The sequence below is a fragment of the Ciconia boyciana genome, chromosome 3, assembly GCF_034638445.1.
Source record: "Ciconia boyciana chromosome 3, ASM3463844v1, whole genome shotgun sequence".
Taxonomy (NCBI): domain Eukaryota; kingdom Metazoa; phylum Chordata; class Aves; order Ciconiiformes; family Ciconiidae; genus Ciconia; species Ciconia boyciana.
In genome coordinates this window covers 42075756-42098488 of record NC_132936.1, presented here as the reverse complement: position 1 = coordinate 42098488, position 22733 = coordinate 42075756, and the positions used below count along the sequence as shown (strand labels likewise).

The following is a 22733-nucleotide window of genomic DNA, read 5'->3' as shown; positions in this document are numbered from 1 at the left end:
AAACCCCCTTTGGCTCCTTCCATCCCCACTCAAGAGACGGCTACAAGTAGTGCATCGCTCAGTCCTATCAAAAGCATTCCTGTACATGATGTATACAATGGTTTGTTAGCGTTTCTTTTAATACCATTTATAATAAAAATCACAGCCTAAAGCATTTCTGAGTATTTCTACAAGTTAAAGCAATATAGCTAAAACAAAGGCACACAAAAGTGAACACGTTCTTTTCAAAACTCACATTATTTTTGAGGTCTGCTCGAGATCCTCCAAGTAACAAAACACGAGTACTCTGGGAATGGCTATTCTGGCAAGCCAGGTGAAGAGGTGTGTTACCTGCCTTAGAAAAATACAGGAGAATATAAAAGCCATATTTAGAAACTGGACATAAGCATTAAAAAATAAAACCTCACAGGTCTTCCCACAAGAAGATCCACCCACTGGTGGGAAACTGTTATTTTCCTGAAGATATGAGCTAAATGAACCTGGAGATTGAAATACTCTCTCCATCCTGGAAATTATTTATCTGGGATATAGTAAAGGCAGAAATTGGACAGTATAACAATATCTGCATTGCTCAAGTCTGTTTGCAGGAAGGGACTAGGACTCTAGAAACTGTCTGGTTCATTAATATCAAAGAGCACTATCAAGTATTTCATTTGAAGAAATATAATTCTTGTGTTTCGGGTTTCCCCCATGCACACACACAAAGAAACACACTGCCATGGCACAGCATCTCTGATCTCAAGCAAAGCCGGCTGTGATTGCTCCAGGGTGTTAGGCAGACAAGGGTCACAACGATTTCTGTTTCTTTACAATCGTAACACAAACCAGCTCCAAGTCTGGCTGGGTCTGTAGGTGCTCCCACAGGGCAGGATGCAGATTTTAGGCTATCAGGAAGCTTCAATGTTCAGAAACCATGCCAGTCGCCAGCCAAGATGAAAAGGGAAAAAAAAAGCCACCCAAACCCCAGAGAATCACATGCTACGGTTCCTGAAAGAAGCAAACGTGCAGTTTTTATGGACAGAAATCAAAGAAGAGTTTGCTTGTCTTTCTAACACTCTGAAGGATTTTATTGGTCTGACAAGTTTTTCTGACAGCATTTGGCTTTTGTTGGCCTGAAAATGTTTGGGGTTTTTGGCTCTTGGGAGCTAGAAATGAAATCAGCTCAGGTGAAAAGGTTTCCCATGCTTACTAGGCTGCCTGTTCACCTTGATGATGTCCTTTAATTTGTCCCCATGCTTTCAAGACACAGATCAAAGTTGCAGGGTTTGAATTACAAAAGGCCAACTCTTAGATGTCGTCTTAGGTCTTCAGTTCCACGTTACAGACTATTTCAGGCTTGAATGTAGTCTCTAAGCTGTGGCAGACATGAACATTTTCTTTCTCAGCTAAATTGCATTTAAGTGTCAATTTTTCCCCTCCTTGGGTTTATCTCTGAAAAGCCTCTGCAACGTCTTTATCATCTGCAGGTCGGAAGGTCGGCCCTGGTGGGAAGGCAGAGAGGTCCTGTGCAGTAGGTGCTGGGTGAGGACCTCGGTGCTGGGAGAAGTCACGGTGCTGGTGCCTGGGGTCAGGGCTCACAGAGCAGCTCATCTGGCTCGTCTCCCGTGGGGTGACAAATCTCTCACCAGCTTCTGTGAGAGGGAGAGTGAGTCCAAGTTGTATCGATCTGGGGGTCTTCACTGGTCTACTGAATCTTCACTGAAATGTACGGACTGAGGGAGGGTCTAAAAAGAAGGCTGCAACTGATCTGATGGGATGATCTATTACAGTGGAAGAGTTTTTCTTAAGCCAACTTGACTGAAAATAAACTGCATCTCCAGGGTGATTGCTGCACAGGAGGAATATGGCTACCCAGGTGGTCTACCCACATGTTGTTCCATTCCTCAAATGCCTGCCTGACTTGCCTTTAAAATCCCGGTGTCCTGTCTGGCCTCTGCATTTCACTTAATATAGAAGCTATCTTCAATTGCATTGCTCTTTTATATACTGTGCTAAAGGTGCTGTGCTGCAAGAAGTGCATCCATACAAGCATTCCCAGGAGATATTAACCAGGAGTTACAGAAAATACAGAGTCAAATCCCGGCCGTCTTCTGCTGCTTAGCAGGGTTTGGCAACTCTAGCAGCCTGTATCTGTCCCATCCAGCCAAAATCGCACAAAGCCCAGGTGTAAGTCAACAGCCCGCACGGTGGTCCTGCACATGGCACTCAGCCCTGGCTGCCAGAAAAGCTGTCAGAAAGATTATGCCTTGTTGTCAGTAACATAAGAAGTTGAGAGACCAGAGAAACCATTTTGGGATTAGGCAGAATTAAGCTCTTCATTTTTCTTGAAAGCAAAAGGGGTAAAAGCACGTGCATGTGTGCAAGCATGCACAATTTCCGCATTTTTCAGCAGCTCCTGAGAAAAGATCCTGTCCCTTAAAAAACACCCAAATGGTGAAATGCAAAGGGAGAGGATTGTGCAGGTAAGACAGCAAAGACCAGTGCAGGAGCTGCTCATGCAGTATTAAAGTCTGCCAGTCATATTTCAGGCATCAACCTTGCTGAGCTACTCTGTGCACATACTTTCCAAGAGAGGTTGTCTCCAAACTGTTGACATACACTGTATTGTAAGCTAAATCTTCTAATAACATAAGGCATCCAAGCAGCATGCAGGATAACCCGACTTGCATCTTAAGCCCACCCCTTTGTACATAAGTGTACGCATATACACGGCTATATGGAGTATAATGGTTCACAGGACTATAAAGTCAAGCACTATCTGTTACATGTACGCATGGGAAGTTGGCTAAAGTACCTCTGATACAAATCTAGGTGAACATTACAGCAAAAAATAATTACAGAAAATAAAAACTGGAAGTTGGAACAATATAGAAGAAGGAATACACATAAAATAATATCAAAGATGAGGGTAACTACAGACCACAAAGTGACCACAGTTGTACAAACATATGCATATATACTGCATATATGCACACATGCACATACAGAAACACTACGCCCAGGCAATGTGCCTTTTTACTCCAAATCTTGGACTTGGGCCACTTGTCTCCCTTCTTCCCTTTCTTTGCTAGCCCCTTTCAGTTGTTGTTTTAGAGATGTTTACCAAAAAATGCTCAGAGATCCCATAAAGCCATCCCAAAGCTCTCTTGCCTGTAACGAAGGGCACGGTGCTAACCGTGTGATCTGACCAACCCATCAGCACAGCGGTCCAAACCCTAACTCAGCTCACACCATAGGCTGCTACTGCCATTTCCTAGACTATTCCATTAACTTTTGAATTAGTGAATTGAAGACAAGTCTCCCACAGGTATTACAATTAGAGTGGAACTAAAAGCCCTTGCTTTGTTATTCTTTCCTCTAAACTGCTCTCAAGGTATTATAAATACCAAAAGGAAGATAATCCAGCTTCATTACAAGATTTTGGTAAGAGCCTACACTCATGTAACAGGAAGAACTTTCTAACAAGAGATACACTTTTTTTTCCCCTCTGTGGCTTACATTCACTTGACTGTTTAATTTCTGAAAAAAATGTGGATTTTGAATGCCATTTTCCTATTAGTACAATTCATTTTCATTTTAAATCACACCAATCACAATGAATCCACTCGGTATAAATTAGAGCACCATGGAGATTTCCACAGGAACTGCAGTGCTCCTCCGCCATAATTAATGTATCATTCAACGTGCTATTGAGTTCCTCCTGCATCAGCTGTCAAAATATGAATTTTCTAATGCCTGTGAAGGAACCATCCAGGCATAATAAAAGCCAAAAAAGAAGAAAAAAATCCCACCAGGAGCTGGTCCCCCACCCGCTGAGAAATGCCATGGCCAGAAATCGCCAGTGCTGAGAATCAGCCATGTTACACCAGAACTGAAAGCTCCTCCTGCAGGGTCTCACCTTGTTCTTGGCAAGAACATTGGCTCCTGCTTTAACCAGCACTTTGGCAGACTGACTGAATCCATGCCAACAAGCTTCATGAAGAGCGGTGTTCCCATCCTGGAGAGCACACACACAAGAGGAGAAAGTTAGTGTGCTGTGTCCACATGCAGAGTAACGTTACATTCCGAATGCAGCAGCTGCACGACCCACCTGGTCACTTAACAAATAAAACATTTTCCTTTCCTCCTAGCTTATTTTCTATTTTATTTTTAGAAGAGGCTAATAATATTGTTATTTCTTTTGTTTGGAACTTGGAATTAGTTATATTTACTCCCAAACTAAATTTACAACCAAGGATTCTGTTTCTGGGATAATCAAGGGAAACTGCAGTGTTTTGTGTAGGGCATAGCATAGTTGTACATTTCTTTAATTCCTCCCTTAATGAGCTGAGACCAGAGTCTTCAATCAAAAACTATCAGCTTGATATAAAAAAATAACTAAATCAGTAATTTATATTAAAGAGATGGTACAACTTTTTTTCAATGTAACTGTTCCAATTACTTTCAAAGCATCAGATACTCAGGATTTATACTCAGGAGTATAAACCATAACTTTCTCTCTGAGACCTTAATATTACTGGCTGGCAAGGCTGCCATCCCACAGGGCTTTGCTTTTGCCTATTACCTTGTCTTGTCTGTCCAAAGCACATCCCTCTTGAATCAGAGTTGCTATAACATCGGTGTTCCCTACGACAGCAGCCCGGTGCAATGCTGTCTGATCACCCTGCAAAAAGAAGCAAAGTTGTAATTGGCACCATTCCCACCTTGTTTTGACTCAATGCAAATGCATACCACACACACAGGGCCTGCATCTTCAACACATGTACTGTTAAATCCAAGCTGCCTTTGAAAACAGTTCCCATAAAAAACTATCATTAACATTTCCAAGATTAATGAAGTTGTTGAAAGTATCAGAGAGCTACAGACCAATTGTTTACAGAAGTCTGCAGGTCATCACAATCCCATATACAGTGCTGAAGCATTCTAAAAGTATGGTATTATTAGAAGGCAGTGAATCTAACACATTTGGCACTATATGCCTAATAATCAACAGCATCTGTAGGGAACGAAAGGGAATTATAGGCTGTCGTAATTCATCATAATGATCCTCCAGTACTTACACTAACTGGATGAGGCTCTCCTGTTTTGGCTCTGATTGCTCCATCAGCCCTGCTTAGGATAAGGAGCATGAGATGAGATCAGTCTCTTCAGCACCTCTGATGAATTTACCAATTAGTGCTAAGAGTGGAGGCAATTTTATGATGAGGACCACAACTGCAAGACCATCAACTTATCTCATTCAAGGAACTGAGCAATCTTGAGGTCCAAACGACTTTCATTTCTCATTGACCTGCCACACAGCAGCAACAAGCAAGTTTCTTACATCAGTTTATTTCCTTTATGGTCAAGTTTCCAAAAGAAATTATGCTGATGCGCTCATCTTGTTTGACTGCCCATCTATCTCCCCTCTCACAACTGTTGAACGCGTTTGCTGAGCTCGAGAGCCCAAGGTTAATTTTCTACAAGCCTTCCAGAAACTGAAGACTAGGGAGGCACAAACTACTGGCTCTGCCCATCGGGGGTTATCTATATATTTTTATGTGCATGTTGGTGAGACCATGATAAAAGAGCGGGAATAGGAGGATTTATGCAGCAGTGTGTAGGGATGTAAGGCACCGACCGATGGGAAAATGAGCTGCAGTAGCTCCACCGCTACCACAAAAACCGGTCTTGACTTTCCTTTGAAGTTGCTTTGAACCTGCAATGCTGAAGCACAGCCTGAGTCCAGGCACAAAGACTAGCTTCAAAGTTGCACACAGCCTTTTTGGAGGATGAATAAACAGAGTGGGAATCCAATCCACTTCTGCTTATCTAGATAATGGTTACTAAAAACACACGCAGGGAGAGATATGCAGCGTATCCCAAGGAAAAAAAGCTTGCAGGAAGCTAGTCCTAAATAGATACAAAATTTCTCTGCTACAAATCTTTAGCAGATAATACCACATTATATTAAATACTAAAACTAGAGGAATTTCTGTATTTTCTGTCCTACAGTCTACAAGTCTTTAGATAACTGGATAATTTGAATAATTTGTTCTCAAAGGCAATTAGCGGCTGACTTAAAAATTGCTCTTGGGGGGGGTTCTTTTGTGCTAATGACACCAAAATAGTTATTAATCCGTAAGTGAAAAATGAGTATTGCCAACCACAACCTGTCAGTAACCCTTGCCATGCCAACTGCCACCGCCAGTAAATCATTAAATTGGCTTATAATCATGAAGTTGATTTTTTAAAATTGTGCTGAGGGCTTTTTTTTTTTTTTTAACTTGCCATCTATGTTTTGTCTCTAGAGGTCACATATTCTTACTTTTGTTCTAGTCCCTTTTAAGACTGGAAATGTATTTTAAGAGATTTTGAACAAAGACAATAATGGTTCCAGGAACTGGGACTTTCAGAAAAACATGAAGTATTGGAAAACTGACAGCACTGCAAGTTCTCTGAATATTCCAAATTTAAAGATAACAAAAATGTTACAGAAAATGTCCAAAATATACCATCTCACAAGTGCAAGTGTTGGATAGTTTCCAGTAACTATTACTGCACAGAAATCTGCTTGCTAACAAGCTGGGGAAGAACTTAACAGCCTCTTTCGATAGTGCATGGTACTGATGACTGGCACAGCTACTGCTACTGCAGCAATGGGTAATGTGGACAGTGCAAAGGTCATTTTATCTGACTACCATGAAGTGGAAAGTAATCCGTCAACCTATCTCTGCCAACTGCTATTTCTGCACCAGCAAAACTACACAAGATACTATAATAAAGACTAAAACAAGGTGACATCTGCCATTGCAATGGATGGAGCTTGAACAATGAATGGTTGGTTCCTACTTCTTCATAGTCCCGAAAACTGATTGTGGAGAAGACCAAATTGGGGACAGGAATAGATCGTATTTGATTTAGTTTCTAATTAAGGATCTCCTCACTGGGCGAGTTTAAATCAAGGCTGTTCTTGTCATTAGCCCAACCCTATCACAGTAACTGCAGTGAGGTCAAACGCTATTCAGCTTTTTGGGGTTTGTAGATATGACAGCTACTTCTAATGGCATCTCAGTTAAATTAAACACATATTTGGAAAGCAGGAAGCACACCTCGCTGCTGCAGGAGCAGGTCTCTCTTGGGGAGCCCAGCCCATGTGCTGGGGGGCCATTCGCTGGGGCTGCAGAGTAGCACTGGGATGGCTTCAGCCATGCCCGGGCTTTGTCTTGTACCATATTCTGGTGCCCGAAATGGAAGCCTGGGTAGGTGAAGGGACAGAAGTCCTGCAGATGGTAGGCTCAGGTGCTTTGGTGGTGTGGGCTTTGGTGCTGACATTGTCCCTACACAAGCATGGGGAGAGCCAAGCATCTAAGAGTAAGGTCCAACCAGCACCCTGACCAGGTAAATAAATACCTCATCCACATAACAGGGAGTGTCAAAGGATATCTCATACCCTGCCTCACCTGGACTGAGGCACCTCCCAGTGAAGAGATGGCAGGTATCAATGTCTGGTGAAGGTCCCTACCACCCCCAGGCCCTTCAGCCAGCAGGGCAGGACCTGGTCAGCCCTTCCCTCGGGCCTCAGCACACCCATTAACCTTAAACTGCTTAAGGTGCTGTGGGAGCTGAATGACCAGATTGCGATGGCCTCTGTGTGTCAGTCACCGAGTGACCCAGCCGCAGATGGCATAGCCCACCTACAAGTAACACTGCCTGCACCGCTGCGTTTCTAACTTGTCTTGCCTCCCCATTAGCAGAGGAGCAAACCCCTATCTTGCCTCTTATGGAGTCAGATTAAACAAATGAGTTATATTTTTTTCACAGCGTGAATTTTTAGACAGTGTAATCACTGACTCATATCTTTTTATTAATTGTTAAAATAACTGTTTCTGAAAGCACTCACCGGTGCTCTGCCTTCAGCAAGGCATTAGTTCCAGAGGCTCAGAGAGAAATTGCACCAGTAAATGCATATTAACTGCCCAGACTATTATGCTGGGCACAGCTTACGATCCTGTATGTAAGTGATTTATGCCTTAGGAACAGGCTGCAGGTCAGTAGCAATGAAGAGAGATAACTCCAGTGCTGTGTCACACAAATGTAACCTTGACAGAAACAACAGCCTGCCTAAATGCAGGCGTGGGCCCAAAACCAAAAAGACACTTAGGTGCTTAAGTGAGACTTGGTAGAAATAAGGCACTTAAGTCTACAATGGTGCGTCTTAAATCCCTTTCCTCAGCTGCTGCCTAGCCCTGAAAGCAACTCAAACTCGGCCGTTTCCACTCCAACACCCCGGACGTCTCGGCTTGCACGCGCCACAGGGCACCGCAGCCGTGGTGGCACCGAGGAGGTCGTCGCGTAGCACACCGCCAGCACTGCTGCAGCCCCTAACACCGCTGTCTCCCCTCCTCTCTCTCGCTCTGTGAGCACCCTCGATGCACACTTGCTGGAAGAAGCTCCACACAAGTTGCAGATACACCCACCACCCTTTGAAACAAGGCCAGCGAAGGAGGTGGCTGCTGGCTCTTCTGCAGCAGCCCAGAGATTATGGTATTCGCCCAGCTTGTCTTGCCATGAGAGCATTGCTGTGTTGAAAGCAATCCATCTTTAAGAAAAACATCTGTATTCACTGGGCTAGAGAGAGGGAGATGCTGGTGGGAGACCAGGATGGGAGTCTGCAACCCCCGGTGCAGAGGATGAGGGACTGCACACCCTGTGCGCTCTACCTGTAACGGGGCTATTGCACAGCAAGGCCCAGCACCATCAGGTACATTTCCAAAGGGTGAAACCATGCTCTTTACAGAGAGCTTAAACACCTGCTTTCAGGAGAGGGCTACAGACTGGGAGTCCTGAAGAAAGGCAGATACTTAAATCTTGACCTTCTCCATGGATTCTGGCATTACCCCTCTCCTTTAGCACGTCTGTGTTGGCTAGGCCAGTGGCACTTGCTCAGTGTCCTGATGTTTGCAATTACCTCCTCGAGTTTCTTCATTTGCTGATTAACTTAAAGCAGTGGATGCAACCACTGGGACCAGGCACCTAGGAACTGGATACGATCTATTTTACATCTGAAGTTCACCCCAAGGGAAAGGAAACTTAGCAAGGAACTTACAGAAAGGTTTCAAGTAGATATTAGTACTTCTACTAGCTCTCCTGGGTTACTGGAGTCTCTATTATAGACTCTGCTGCCCAAATTTAATGAGATTTGCTTTACCCTAGTTTGTAATACATGTTACTTTTTCCTTTCTCTGACTTCAAAAATACTATAACCACCGTATTTTGTTTTCCTGCACACTCCTATTCTCCAGAGCATCCATCAGTTGTACAATCTCCTTTAAAGCCCCTCTCCAGTGTCACACTTCGCCTCCTCACTGCCTTTCCATGTTTGCAGAAATCACCAAACAATCTGTCTGGCTACAAGAGAACTGCACCAAAATAACCAGCAAAAACTCATGCCTTCAATCCCCGATACGAAGTGCTGGACAGCACCTGCAAAGTCTTACACTATGAAATCAAACCACTAAATTCACGGTAGAAAGTTCAAAATATTTTAAAGTTAATATATAACCAAGTGTTAAATACTCGCAGGAGCATACAAGCATACGTGGATATCCTGAAGCAGCTGTACACAAAGGCAACTGAATGTGCCCTGGTGTTTCTCAATGTCACTGTGCTGCTGCCCTCCTCCTTTGCCAAAGAAAGGCAGTCATCATGATACACAGTAAGAAGACGTTCACTTTGAACGATAAATAATGATGCATGACCAGCAGAAGTGATCAAGACATGAAAAAATAATCATGAATGAAACAAATTACAGCTTAAATGAGACTGAAATGGGAGTACAGGAATAAGCCACTTCGCATATTTACATTCAGCTAGATATGATTATGAACCCTGGGTTATCGTTCCATTGGAAAGTAATTTTCTGCTTCTTAAACTGGAGCTTCCAGAAGGGAAGTTTTGGGGCCTTGGGCCTTTTTTTTTAAATTAACTTGTTTTCCCAGTTAGATTTTCAGAGAGCGCATACAGGGCAGGAAACTTGATGCAGAGCACCCAGCGCAAAGCCCGCCATGCAGTCATGCACCGCAGAAGAGCTCGGTCATGCCAGACCGCCAGGCCAACGTTTTGCAGCATGCAAACATGGGAGACATCAAGCTCAAGGCAGGGTTGATGCACAAGATTTCTAACCTCCTTCTCTCTTTCTGATCTTCTAGGTTCCTTCCTAGCCTTTCTCTTCTGGTTTCTCTTATCTTTTTCGTCCTTGATTTCCTTCACCGGGACAACTTTCTCCTTGACTATTTCTGAGGTGTGTGCTGTATGGATACTCATTGACCATTCAGAGATGGCATTGGGATCCCAGTAAGAGTTTTCAGTATTGGCAGGGAGAAGGAAAGAGTTAGCTCCCGGGGTGGCATACTCTACAGAGCTGGACTCCACCGGTTGAAATTCATAATAATCCCACTCCAGGCCACTGGAGGTCATTCTTCAACTAATTCTTATGGCTCTTACCGTGTTTTAAAGAATGCATCTGTAGAACATGAAGTGAGTGTTTTAATCTCTCCACAACATTTAGCAACTTGTAAGTTTCTGCTTATCATGTGGCAGATGAAAAGTTAGTCTTGCATTCGTTCATTAGCTAAAGAGAGTCAATTCCAAAATAAAATGTGTTTAGGTTTTTCTTGTTATTTAGAAAAAAAATATATAGCTCATCTTTTTAGAACCTGGAGATTTTTTTGTGTTATCACAATAATGCCACAGACAAAAATCAACTAAGTAATTTACTTTTCAATTAAATATCATACTCCCCAATCTCATGAGCAATTTCATCTCTGAACCTAAATCTGTATTCCTCAAAAACAGCAATGAAACGTACAGATGTTAATCAACACTTGAAACTAAGATGCCTTCACTGCCAAATAAGCACACTAAATGTGACTGAAGGCATAATCAATAAATTGCAACTAAAAAAGAATAAGACTGTATTCTGTGGGGCATAAATAAAGTGTAAAAATGCATTATACAAGGAGAAACCATAAATAGAGAACCTTCTTTGAAGACCTATGTAAAAGGAAAGCAGAAATATTTTAGTTAATACCTTTCACAAGCAAAAATCTTCACTTGGAGTTCTAGCCTTCCTCCTCCTCTGAGACAAATCCAAACACACCCTCTGAGACTCAGGAACTCCTGAAGCTCTCCTCAACCCCAACTGAATTACTAGTACTAAATATAGAGCTAAAATCAAAATACATTTTGAAGAAACAGTATCTGTGAATCAAGCATGCATCTATTCTGTTCACATTAGTTACCACATTTAGAAGCGGTATCCAGTTGTCGTGAACAAAGCCCCCGAGAAGCTTGCAAGGCACGTGAAGTAGGTCTTCTATGAGCTGAATATTTCTACAGTGCAAGACTCTTCGCTAAACTGCAATGATGCTAAACACTGATTTACTGTTTTTCCATTATGGCTATCATGTTTACCTATAAACAGCCTAGATTTTATTCCTAGAGGATTAAAAAAACCCCAGACTTACTCAAAAAACAGTTTTCACAGAAACCCAATTTGACCAAATCAGTGAAGTTCTTGCATTCTTAGAGCAGCAACTTGCTTTTCTCAGGAAAACTGACTCTACTTGTAAAGTACCTGCAATTTTGTCTTAAATACCTGATGAATCATTTTTGCTGGGAGAAGTTGAAAAACGTACTCAGGATACATCTGAATAAACTGATACTCCCATTACACTTGCAAATCTGCTCCATTTCACAGATGGGCATAGGGAAAGAATAAAGAGCACAGGAAGTGAAGTTTCTTCCTAGAAAAACAAGTTTCCCAGCAGAAAGCTGGGAAACCAGTACCCCTGTCCTAAGCTTGTCAGACAGACTACTCACGTCTCACAGGGAAGCAAGCTACTCATGCAGAGAAGGAAACCAGTTTTCCAATTTCTATAGATATTTAAGACTCTCTAGATGCAAACAAATGCCTAAGGGGATTTTCAAAAGGCACCTAGACATTTCCAGTGTCCTTTTAATAGTCATACAGGTGCCTCTACTAACCACCTTTGGACCTCTAGGTCCTTTGAAGAATCTACACCTTATTTATTACATGGGGAACAAAAGCAACCCTTCCTCAAACTTGTTCCAGCATGCTATCAGAAGTTAGCAACGAATCTGAAGAAGTCATGGTTATTCAACTGCTGTTGCACATTTCAGCCTACACCTTTGTTCATCAGAGTGAGGTCCCTAAAACCATGTTACCGGTCACTCCAATGTGCCTTAAAGCCTTGTCCAAGATTAGAACTATTCTTACGGAAAACCAAGAAATTCCAATAACTTACATATTTTAACCAATGAAAACAAACTACCATTCGCTAAATTCAAAGCTGGTTTCGTTATGCTGATGCTTCACCACATGACAGCCTCACAGATGCAACCAGCCCCACATCAAGCATGGCTGCCAACGGGACGATTTCCTTGCAATGCCACACAGTGCTCTGGGCAGCTGCTCAATACCCCATACACTGCGGCATGCATCTACACAAAAACCACCTCCCACTTCAGGCAAACATCGCAATGGATTGTGTCCCCTACCTGACGTCCTCCAGTGGGTTCCCATGTGGTACAACAAGCTCTTATTTCATTTCTGCACCAAAAGGCAGACGATGACTTTCACTGCTACTCACACCAGCCCAGCACAACTAGAGCTCTTATAAAGAGCTCCTGAGCATGAGGACAAAGCTATTAATTGAAAAACACCACATTTCACTTTGTCTCCCCTGCAGTTTTGCATCTCCAAATTAGAAAATACAGAGACAGATTTTGTTTTCATTTAATCCTACTTCAAAGAAGTGAAGGTCTACTCTTACTTGCAAATTACCTTTTCCCCTCCACCCCAAGCAAGAAAGTTACGTCTACTTACGTCATCCTGAATGTCCAGGTCACAGCCTGCCTTCAACAAAACCTGGACAACATGGAGATGACCCTTGTGGGCAGCAAGATGCAGGGGGGTCCGGCCATGCTATGAATAAGAAGAAAATAATAATACCTTAAGGTGAATTTTTATGCATGGTTGTTGACCAGAATTTTATCCTCTTTTCCTCCTTCTTCTGTTCGTACTTCTCTCTCTGAAGCCTGCAATAGCAGCAATTGGCATACATTAGCGTACCACAGGCTTTACCTTCGTTTTGTGTATGCTGAAAACACCTCCTCCCCCTTCTGCAACATTTCAGTTTATCCTGATGGTACTCTACAAAAGGGATATTATATTCACATAAGGATACTTCCTTACAAATTCAGATCCAGCTTTGTGTCCATGCCTAAAGAGAAGTCATGAGCCTTTTGTTTCTGTCCGTCTGGAGCACAGAATTGTCAACCGCTTTCAACTTCACTCTGTACGACAAAGTTGCAATAGCGGGCTAATTCATATATTGTAATCAGTACCATCTTTGCAATAGAAATAAGAATTACTGGGCTGTTGTATATGACGGATGCTCCCCTTAAAAGGAATGGAAGACTTGTAGTCACTCCAAGTGAATTCATGTGTACAACAACCAACCTCATGTTGCCAAAGGTCTGTCAGGTTTTTTTAGACAATACTTATTTTTAAACATTACCAAGCTCTAATCTACATGAAAGTAAGAGTATAAAATAGTGATGAGTAATTAAATCTATAGGGTAATCAAGGACAGTACCCTAATAAACAGAAGGACAGAAAAGCTTTAATTAGTGAGATGGATACATGATCTATGGTTTTAGGAGAAAAAAAAAATATTGAAAATTGGCAGTAATTTTTTTTTTTTTTAAAATAGCATCTCCCCAACAAACAGGTTCCAAAAATCTAAGTGAAATTACAAGAGGAAGACAATAGTTACTTGTAACTGAGTCCCACTTGATCATCCTTTGGCAGAATTTAAAATTAAACATTTCAGGAAAAGGGGAATAGGCTGCTTCTCCTACAATGCAGAGGCACAACAATCAATGTGAAAAGAGGCTCAAAGAGGCAAGAGATTGTAAGAGGCAGTCTTGACAACAGAGGAGAACTACAATGAGCAATTTCCTAAAAATTTAACCCATACAACCTGAAAAAGAAAACTTATAAGGGCGAATCAAGAATTAACTCCTGCTCTAGGAAGCATGTATGTGTATGTGTATGCATGTGTCAACATAAAATCTCAAAGCATCAACATGAAAAGCAAGTGAAACACCTTAAGAACTGTTAAACAGCAACACTCTGAAACTCTTCATCGCAAATTTTATTTCACTGCAATTAAGAAAACAGGATTCCAGCCATTGGTAAAATCACAAGAGTATCTTCACAAAGAATCCTGTTTTCTCTACCAGGCATTTTATGAGATAAAGAGTTACATTCCTCTTCACCTGGATCTGTTATATATCTATTTCTTCATTACTGTTGCTGTGACTCTCTATTTTTCCACACACAGATCTACCCTGCAATGGAAGATATAGGGCCCTAATACATCAGCCGCAGAAGGAGCAAACAGCTCAAGAGCTGGCTGACTACTAGTGGCCTGAAGTAAGCAGAAGGCAACAATCAGCTTTTGAGGTTTTAAGCAACTTCTCCAGTGAGAAAGCTACTTCAAGTAAATAAAAAACCAAGCTCAGGACAGGATTGTTTCCACACAGCAAATCCCATACCCGCATAGCTGGTAAAGCCTCAGGAATTCAGCCTCTTCAGAGCAAAAAGGAAAGCCAGCGTTGAAATCCACAGAATGGCTGGGGACAAGATGTCCATGTCATTACTGACTAGTTGTGCCATGCTTTGAAAACATTAAGAGTGGATTAACTGTACTACATTACTGACCTGAAGGGCCAGACCTAAGGGAAAAGTCCTCACCCACACTGACACGTGGGTCTCTCAAAACCCAAACATTGTCTCCTGTTCGGCAGCGGCAGCAGCTTGTTCCCATGCGGGAAATGTCCTGCCCTGGTGAAAGCGTGGGAAGGGCTCGCTTTCGACTGTCCCCACTGCCCCTGGGTGCCATCCGGCCTGCTGCTTGGGTGCTTCTCACTCGACCTGGCCAGAGGTCCCTAAATGCCTGCCCCGATGGTGAAGGGCACTGAGCTGCACCGAGCACGCTTCCTTCTCCATCAGCCTGGAGGAGAGCCAGGGCTATGTCGCTGTTCCATGTAACTCAATACCAGGAGGCATAAAAGTGTCCAGGCAACATGAGGGGAAAAAAAAAAAAAGGAAAAAAAAAAAAAAAGAAAAGAAAAAAAAAAAAAAGAAAAAAAAGAAAAAAAAGAAAAAAAAAGAAAAAAAAAAAGAAGCCAGATTGACAAATCATTCCTGGCTATGAACAATATGTTTGGATTATGAATATGTGCTCCAGCACGTTCAGGTTTATGGGTTCTGACCTCCTACATTACTTAATGGCAATAAGTAAATCACCTAATCCAGGCATCTCGCTTCCCAGCAGGTTACTAATATATCATGAAAACAATTTATTGCAATCTGTGCACGGAGCAGAAAAAATCCCAAACAAACCCAACCTGAAGCCAGCTCATGTACTTTAAAAGGAAAACAGCATCAACTACATGAATATATCCCAGCAGGGAAACTTTCTGATGAGATAACCATCTCTAACCACTGAAAAAATGCTGAGGTGCAGCCAAAGGTACTGTGTTAAAAATAAACTATGAAAGCAGAGTATGATTTGATTTCAGTATGAAGGATGGGTTTCCTCACCCAACACACCTTCCTAGGCAACTGCCACACAGAGTGTGCCTGGTGGCAGGGCGCAAGCACAAGAAAAGGTTGCAGAACCGCAGAAGATCCAGATCACACAACCTTCACCTGCCTGTTCAGTGCCTTAAGGCACATTAAAATAAAGCTGCCCCAGGGAACGGGCTTATCTAAAGGAGGCTGCCCTCACCCCAGGGAGCACCAAGTTCTCCTGTCACTGGGACCAAACCGTCCCCTGCTCTTGATAGCTGGGCAGCCTCACCGTGCTCATGGCCAGCCACAGGAGATGGGTGCTGGAGGAGGAGAGGGTACTTGCTGGGAGAGGCCGCTGCGGGGCCAGGGAGAGCTGCAAGCAAGGGTTGCCTGGCTGTTCCTGTCACTCAGCGAACAGAGATTCATGTTAACTGTGCATTTCCCCTCTCATTAGCCCCAAGTGTTCAAAAACTTCAGCCAGGTCCCCCAAACTTGGGGTTTTGTTTAAAAAAAAAAAAAAAGTTATTGATATGGCAGACTAGAGGATTATTTTTATTCCAGAGGGTTTGTGTGTTTCGAGATTCTCGAAAAAAACATAGGTTCAGAGGCATCCCATCTATTGGAGAACCCTAGAGAGAGACCTTCAGAGACTGGAGCTACTGCATACGTGCAGTCCTTGAGCTCTTCCCACTGTAAAGGGACACTATAAAGGAAAACTATGACCCTGCCTAGGATGGGAGAGTGGAAAGGAGGATCAGTTCCAGCACATTACACTGATTGGAGGCTCAGGCTTTTGGAAGAACACTGATCATCTCAAGATTAACCATAATCCTGCAAGAACTGGCAATGCCAGATTTTCTTTTTCTTCCCAGTAACATCAAAATGAGAGCGGAGATGGGCAGTACAGCTGGACAGTGTTCCAGTACAGGCAACACAAACACTGGAAAAACACTCCCACCCACCTCCCCACACAAACATATACATATATACACAGATATGTATGTACATATGTATGCACACACCAATGCAGAACAAACTATGAGGAAGAGACAAGGCGATTTGGGTGCCCCTCATGCTGTGATGACAAACTTAGAGCATCACAATCTTTGGAGAGAAACTTTCAACAGGTCTGTGCCATGGTGGGAAGCCCCAGCAGCGACAGCCAGAACTGCTCTTGCCTGCCTCTGATCTTCTTCTTCGTGTCTGCAAGTCAAACCAACAGTGCTTTACACCAGCTGTGAAGGAGACTGCTGATGGGCTAATAGGACTTTTTTTTTAATTAAAATTTTTCTCTCACAGCAATGCATCCTACCCAAAATATCTAGGAGGAAGAGGGAGGAAGGCAGACAAATTTTCCTCTGCGTGTCTCCTCCATAAAGACATTTTGCACTCAACACTGCAGCACCAAAGAGGGGACTTACCTAAATACACACATGGGTCCTAGTGGGAGAAGAAACATATACAAACAGGAGTGTCTCCTACAGATGCTCCTTGCAAGGAGACAACACTAAAACCAGAGACTCCTTAACTTGCAGATTACCGACTTAAAAGCTTGTGAGCATTTCCAAATATGAACTGTAATGGTTTGGGGGTTATTACAGAAATACAAATGAGAGACTGCTACAACTTGGGACTAATTAACCAATAAAGCAGTCATTCATATAAAAAATATGCAATTTGGACTTCTATTCAAATTCAAATGTAAATAATTATTTCAGCAGGCAACAAATCATACAAATCCTCCCACGTCACAGGCTTATTGACAAAATAAATGGGACCTATTGCACTAAGGCTGCGACTTCCAACAACCGTGACACGCTGCTATAGCTATGGGGCGTATCAGGTTGCAGCCAAGCACAGTAAACAGCCACATGAATTTCAGCAGTAAAATGCAAGGCTAGGGTTTTTGTTTGTATTTAATCTGCATTCTAACTTCCAGACATCGACAGGCTGCTGCCAATACATATGGTTTAAAATTTTCTTAGAGCAGCTGCCAGTGTATGCACTCCGCAACCAAAGCCACACCGGGGGTGGGGGGGCCTTGGCACCACAAGCCACATGATCTTTCCTTGTGTATATGTATTTGTAGATACTTTCACGCAAGGGCAGTCAGTTCTCCATCTCATCCTGCTCTTATGCTGCACAAGGACTGTTATTTATTCCTCCATCCTGCACTTACACAAAACCATGCCTATCCACGTTTTATTAGAAAGCTTGAAAACAAAAACCAAGTCTTGTCACATTGTTCACACTGATGACCTGCTAGACTGTTCTCCATGAATAACCTGTTCGCTCAAGTCAGCAGAAAGTTTCTCATTGACCTCAATAGGCATTCAGCAAGTCCCTAAATGTTTGCTAGTTCCCTTTCATTTATTTTTTATTGTTTAAAACAGACACAAGTAGTTTTTCAAACTGAATGAGCACAAAAATGTGAAAGCACCAAAATATATTTCTTTTTTTGTTTGTCTTAACTTAAAAAGGAAGAAAAAAACCCATTGTTTTTAAAGAACTCAATATGCTCTGAAGTCGAAATCCTGAAGATAAGATTACAAGTACCCCAGCATTACAAAAGTGTCGCCATATGGCAGGTTTGTAACATGACTACTTCAAAAATTAAATCAAACAAACAAACTGAATTACTGAATAAAAACAGAAGCACTAACTTTTTCATTTCCATGTTTTTTTCTGAATTATCATCGCTTCTCCGCAGAATTCAATTTTATAGCTGTAATCTTAATGGTACGCCCTGCAGAAAAGCTATATTCTGCTTCCCTTTGAACAAATATTCATAAACCCCATGGTGCTATACAAATTACATTAAAACTGCCTGTACTACCTTTATGACTTCCTCTGGCAATCCTTTTCACATTTAACAGAGAAGCAGCACGCTCCTCTGTGCATGCTTGCTAATACACAGCTTTCTCTGGCCCAATTAATTCTCACTATTGAATGCTACACCCCATGCTGCAACGCCCCAGGGAAACCCAACACCCAGTAACGCTTGTTTTGGGGAGCTGTAATGCAGAGGTTCAGACCTGGAAATTTCATCTCTGGGCATGGAGCAAGCCCATGTTAAGGGCTGCCGTTCCCCCAGAAGTGCCTTGTTTCAGCCAGGCATCCTTGGGATACACCTGAAGTTGATGCCTGGGAGGTGAAATCCCTCTTTTCTCCATCCTCCAGGGACCGTTCTGGGGACAAGATCAAGAGAAGAGCCGACCTGATCTGAGATGTCATTATCGTTCCTCCTGGGCCACTCCTAGTGGTTCTTAGCCCTTTCCCTAAGCTATCTCAACTCAGAAAATCCAAAGAAAAATAACCCAGGAAAAGGAAAACAGCATCCTAGAAAGACAGCAAGGCAGAGTAGCTCAGCAAAAGTCCCAGCGCTTTAATGTCGAAGATGCAGCTGTCAATAACTTTACTGTAAGAAAGCTCTACTACAAAAGGACTGAAAGATGGGACCAGCTTTCTTGCTTGAAAGAAAACACTTAATTATATCAGGCTCAGTTCTTAACTTTCCAGCTTTTGCAGCATATTCACCAAAATACTTTATAAAGGCACCTGCTTGTTGGATCAGCTAATGTGGATGATCAGTTGTTCTGGGTATTTTTTGCCCTCTTCATAAAAAAACAGCTATAAATTTCACACCTGTGAAGGATGTCAGACAAAAAGGCACAAAAATGGAAATCATCTCTTCATCCTACCAGGCAGAGCAGGAACAGAGCACCCTGGTCGAGAAAATGCCCAAAGCAGAGCCATGAAGCCTCACACGCTGAGATTCAGACCGTCTCTTGGTCACAACCCCGCATGGTTGGTGGCAGAGATCCCAGCACCAGGACAAGCTCTTAATGTATGTGCAATGTGGGGCCACCAGTCCTCTCCCACTCTGGGCTCCCTGGCGTCAGATCGTCAACAGCGCTGTGACCTGCTGGCCATCAGCTCTTCTTTATGTATTTTAAAAGGCCCCAAACCTGGACAGAGCCCCAGTGTCCCTCACTGGAGTCAGGGAAGATGCTGGAGTGTACACTTCCATATTGATTTCACCTGCACAGCTGCCTTGCTAGTAACACTGTCAAAATGAAACAAGTGCATCCCTGAGGAAACACTGCAGTGAGCACCTGGACACACCGATTCTCCACTGAATTTTTATTCATACAGTTAGAGGTAACAAAAATGAAATACTATTTTGCAGCTGACTTGTTGTTTACTGAAGCAGCAATTAACCAGATCATATGACCTTCCCTATATATGATAAAAATAGAACTGGATGAGCTTGCCAGCTATCCAGCATTTAATAGTACTTGGTTTGTTACAGAAAATATGCTTCGTTATTCTTAAGCCATGCTCAATTAATCTGTTTTGAATAAAGAACTCTCTAGCATTTAGCTCTAGATCCTGGTCACTTCAAGCTGTGGCTCTGCATGGTGTTGTTCCACAAGAATCGGTCTACGCTTACAGATGCATATCAGAAATAAATTTTAAGCCTGAAGTGGTGTGGGAACTTGTTCCCTCCCTCCAAAGAGTTTTGTCTCTGCACGTCTTCTTCCAACAAAACTCTGACAGAATTCAGCAGGAATTTTGAGAAGTACAAACAATCCCCCTCCCTTTTTTTTTTCCTTTGGAGCAAATCCCTATAATTTAAAATTAATTTGACAGAACAAACTGAAGACTTTGAATAAAAGCAGAAGACATACAGGTATAAGAGAACTAAGGCATGCACGTGAATAAATTTATTTTTATGCTTCATTTGCAATGAGTTTTATCTTGGGGAGGGGAGAGGGCTCTGGGTTTCAATTTATCTGAAAGCTTGATCAATAATTCTCCGCTACAACAAGCATGCCATCTAATTTCCATCCTAAAATTAACAGCCCCTATCCTGAAAGTAGTTCTCATTTTGTGCCTCTTCTGCTTATTGAAAGATTGCACAAGAACCTGGCTCTCTGATGGCTAAAAATCCCTTCAAATTTCCAGTTTAAATATACTTGAGGCTAATTTCTACTGCTTGCTCCTGTGACAACCTTGTCCTTGACTTTAAATGGCTCTTTCTCCTTCCAGCTTTTGTGTGTCACCAGATTAGCAAGCCAAGCTCTTCCAGAGTATGTTTATACAGCCTTTCATAGGCAAATGTACACATGCTCTCTCTATGCAGCTAGCTGGCTGGGTGAGAGCCAGATGCAAACTGGATGCTGTGAAGATGTGGATAGGACGTTACTGAGCCTGAACTGATGGGCTTTGATGAGGGCAGCAGCTTGGTCTCATGCCTCTTGGTTCACGTTGAGCTCACCTCTATCATCTGGCTCACAGCACAGGAGGAATAAGTGCATGAGCACCTCCAAAATACTCCACACACGTAGCCTTGGTCACTCCTCTGAGAGCCTTGCCACTCCTCTGTGCACTCCTCCACAGTCTTGCTGATCTGATTTCATCTCTCCTGTGCAGGGCTTGTCACCGGGCTACTCAAGTACCTTGTCTGTGCTGTCTGCTGATGTGCCAGGATGCATCCAGAATGACAAGAGGGCCAGCTTTTGTCATCCCCCCTCCCTGGGCTCCATGGGGATGCCCCACAACCTCTAGAAAATAGCTACAATCCCTTAGCGCTAGGTCAGCTACAGGGCTGGCCTCAGAGCTCACCAGTGAGCACGGCTTTCCAACACCAACACTCTGCACCTGGGCACAGTTTTGCCACCCAGTGAGCTTTGCTTTGATTTTCCACGCAAGGACTGAACAACAAAGCAAGTGCAGAAGCAGGAAGCCACCTATATCGTATAGGAAAGAAAAACTTGTCAACTCTAGCAAATCTGCATTTTATAAATTAAGCTGATTTTGTGTTTGAAAGTCAGATCTGCACAATTTGCTTCTTATTGTAATTAACAGAATGTGTTGATAATTGCATAATAAACAACCTTAACAATGAGAAAGGGGCAATTTTGCATTTGAATTCTGGATTACGGCAACTAATTCCATGAAACAGTTAAATCAGTGTCATGATTATTCTGGCAACCATTACAAAGGACACCACATTTTATGTTCAAACAGTGTGGAAGCTGGATTTGAAATTACATTAATGCACAAATTTATACAAAGCATGGCATCCTTTCAATTGTTTGTGTATTTTCAGGTACGACCCTCAGCAGTCTCAAAGCTCATGCTCTTAAAAAGAAAAAAAAACCCAAACACAAAACCCCAAGCTACCATTCAGACATCTGTAAGTCAGTATTTCCTGACCTATTACTGACCACCTTTAATAGCTGTTCATCAGCTACAGAGCTGCTTGGACAACAGAGCCAAACAGGCATATTTATGGGACCACTCATGTTTATTACATCTGTGCTCTGTATCCACCAACAAGAGGCCACGTAGTTTTGGCAAATAAAACTTACAAACACCGGTTGTCCTTGGATCACTCCAGCTTTCAAAATAAATATTATCTACAACTCAAACACTGCGAAGGGATTGAAAACAACTGTCACTGACAGATAAAAAGAGGAAAAGACAGATTACTTATCAAATGTACTCACATTTGCTTTCTATCTGTAAATATTAGCTCCCATATATATATAATGTTCAAAACCAATATGGAAATACAAATGAAACTAGATATGATGGAGCACAACAGTTCATCAAAACAGGACATCCCAAATTTTATGTTACAACTTTAAAGATCTAACTTACCTAATTCTTTTAAAGGGTTTTTGCTGATCAAACCTTCTCTGCAACAGCCACTTCTATTTCATCTTTTATACGCTAGTATTATTTATAACATGTTGAGAATTAGGAATAAGTGAACATCAGTTTGAACTCTCTTAATATCTAAGCAGAAATCCTTTGATGCTGACTATCTCAAAGGTATGGGGAACACAGTTTGCAACCCCCAAGTTTGGAACTGACTGGGGACTACACGGCACAAATCAATGAAGATGTCGGGTGTAAGCGAGGCTGTTGTACCAAGAGACTTCAGTGGAAAAAAACGCCTTCTGCCTACCTTCACCCTACCACAACAGGTGGCTTTCCCCCATCCCCTCACCCAGAAAGATGGGCGCTCTGAACTGCGTTCCCTCAACAGCAATGAATCGCTCCATTCATCAGTTCA

At 42.5% G+C, this 22733-nt stretch overlaps 1 protein-coding gene across 14 annotated transcripts in view; it reads right to left on the bottom strand.

Moving 5' to 3' along the window:
• The window catches only part of ANKRD6 (ankyrin repeat domain 6), a 118315-nt gene that overhangs the window by 12770 nt on the left and 82812 nt on the right, over positions 1-22733 (bottom strand). For 7 of the 14 annotated variants that reach the window (XM_072855465.1, XM_072855464.1, XM_072855471.1 and 4 more), the window contains 4 exons: positions 12890-12988; positions 4565-4663; positions 3899-3997; positions 236-334 (listed from right to left, as the gene is read on the bottom strand). In XM_072855465.1, coding sequence (XP_072711566.1) covers positions 236-334; positions 3899-3997; positions 4565-4663; positions 12890-12988 — 396 coding nt within the window. Of the gene's footprint in view, positions 1-235; positions 335-3898; positions 3998-4564; positions 4664-5060; positions 5110-10164; positions 10482-12889; positions 12989-22315; positions 22388-22733 lie in introns of those variants that run through there. The other 7 variants (XM_072855462.1, XM_072855463.1, XM_072855473.1 and 4 more) reach the window with 6 other exon arrangements.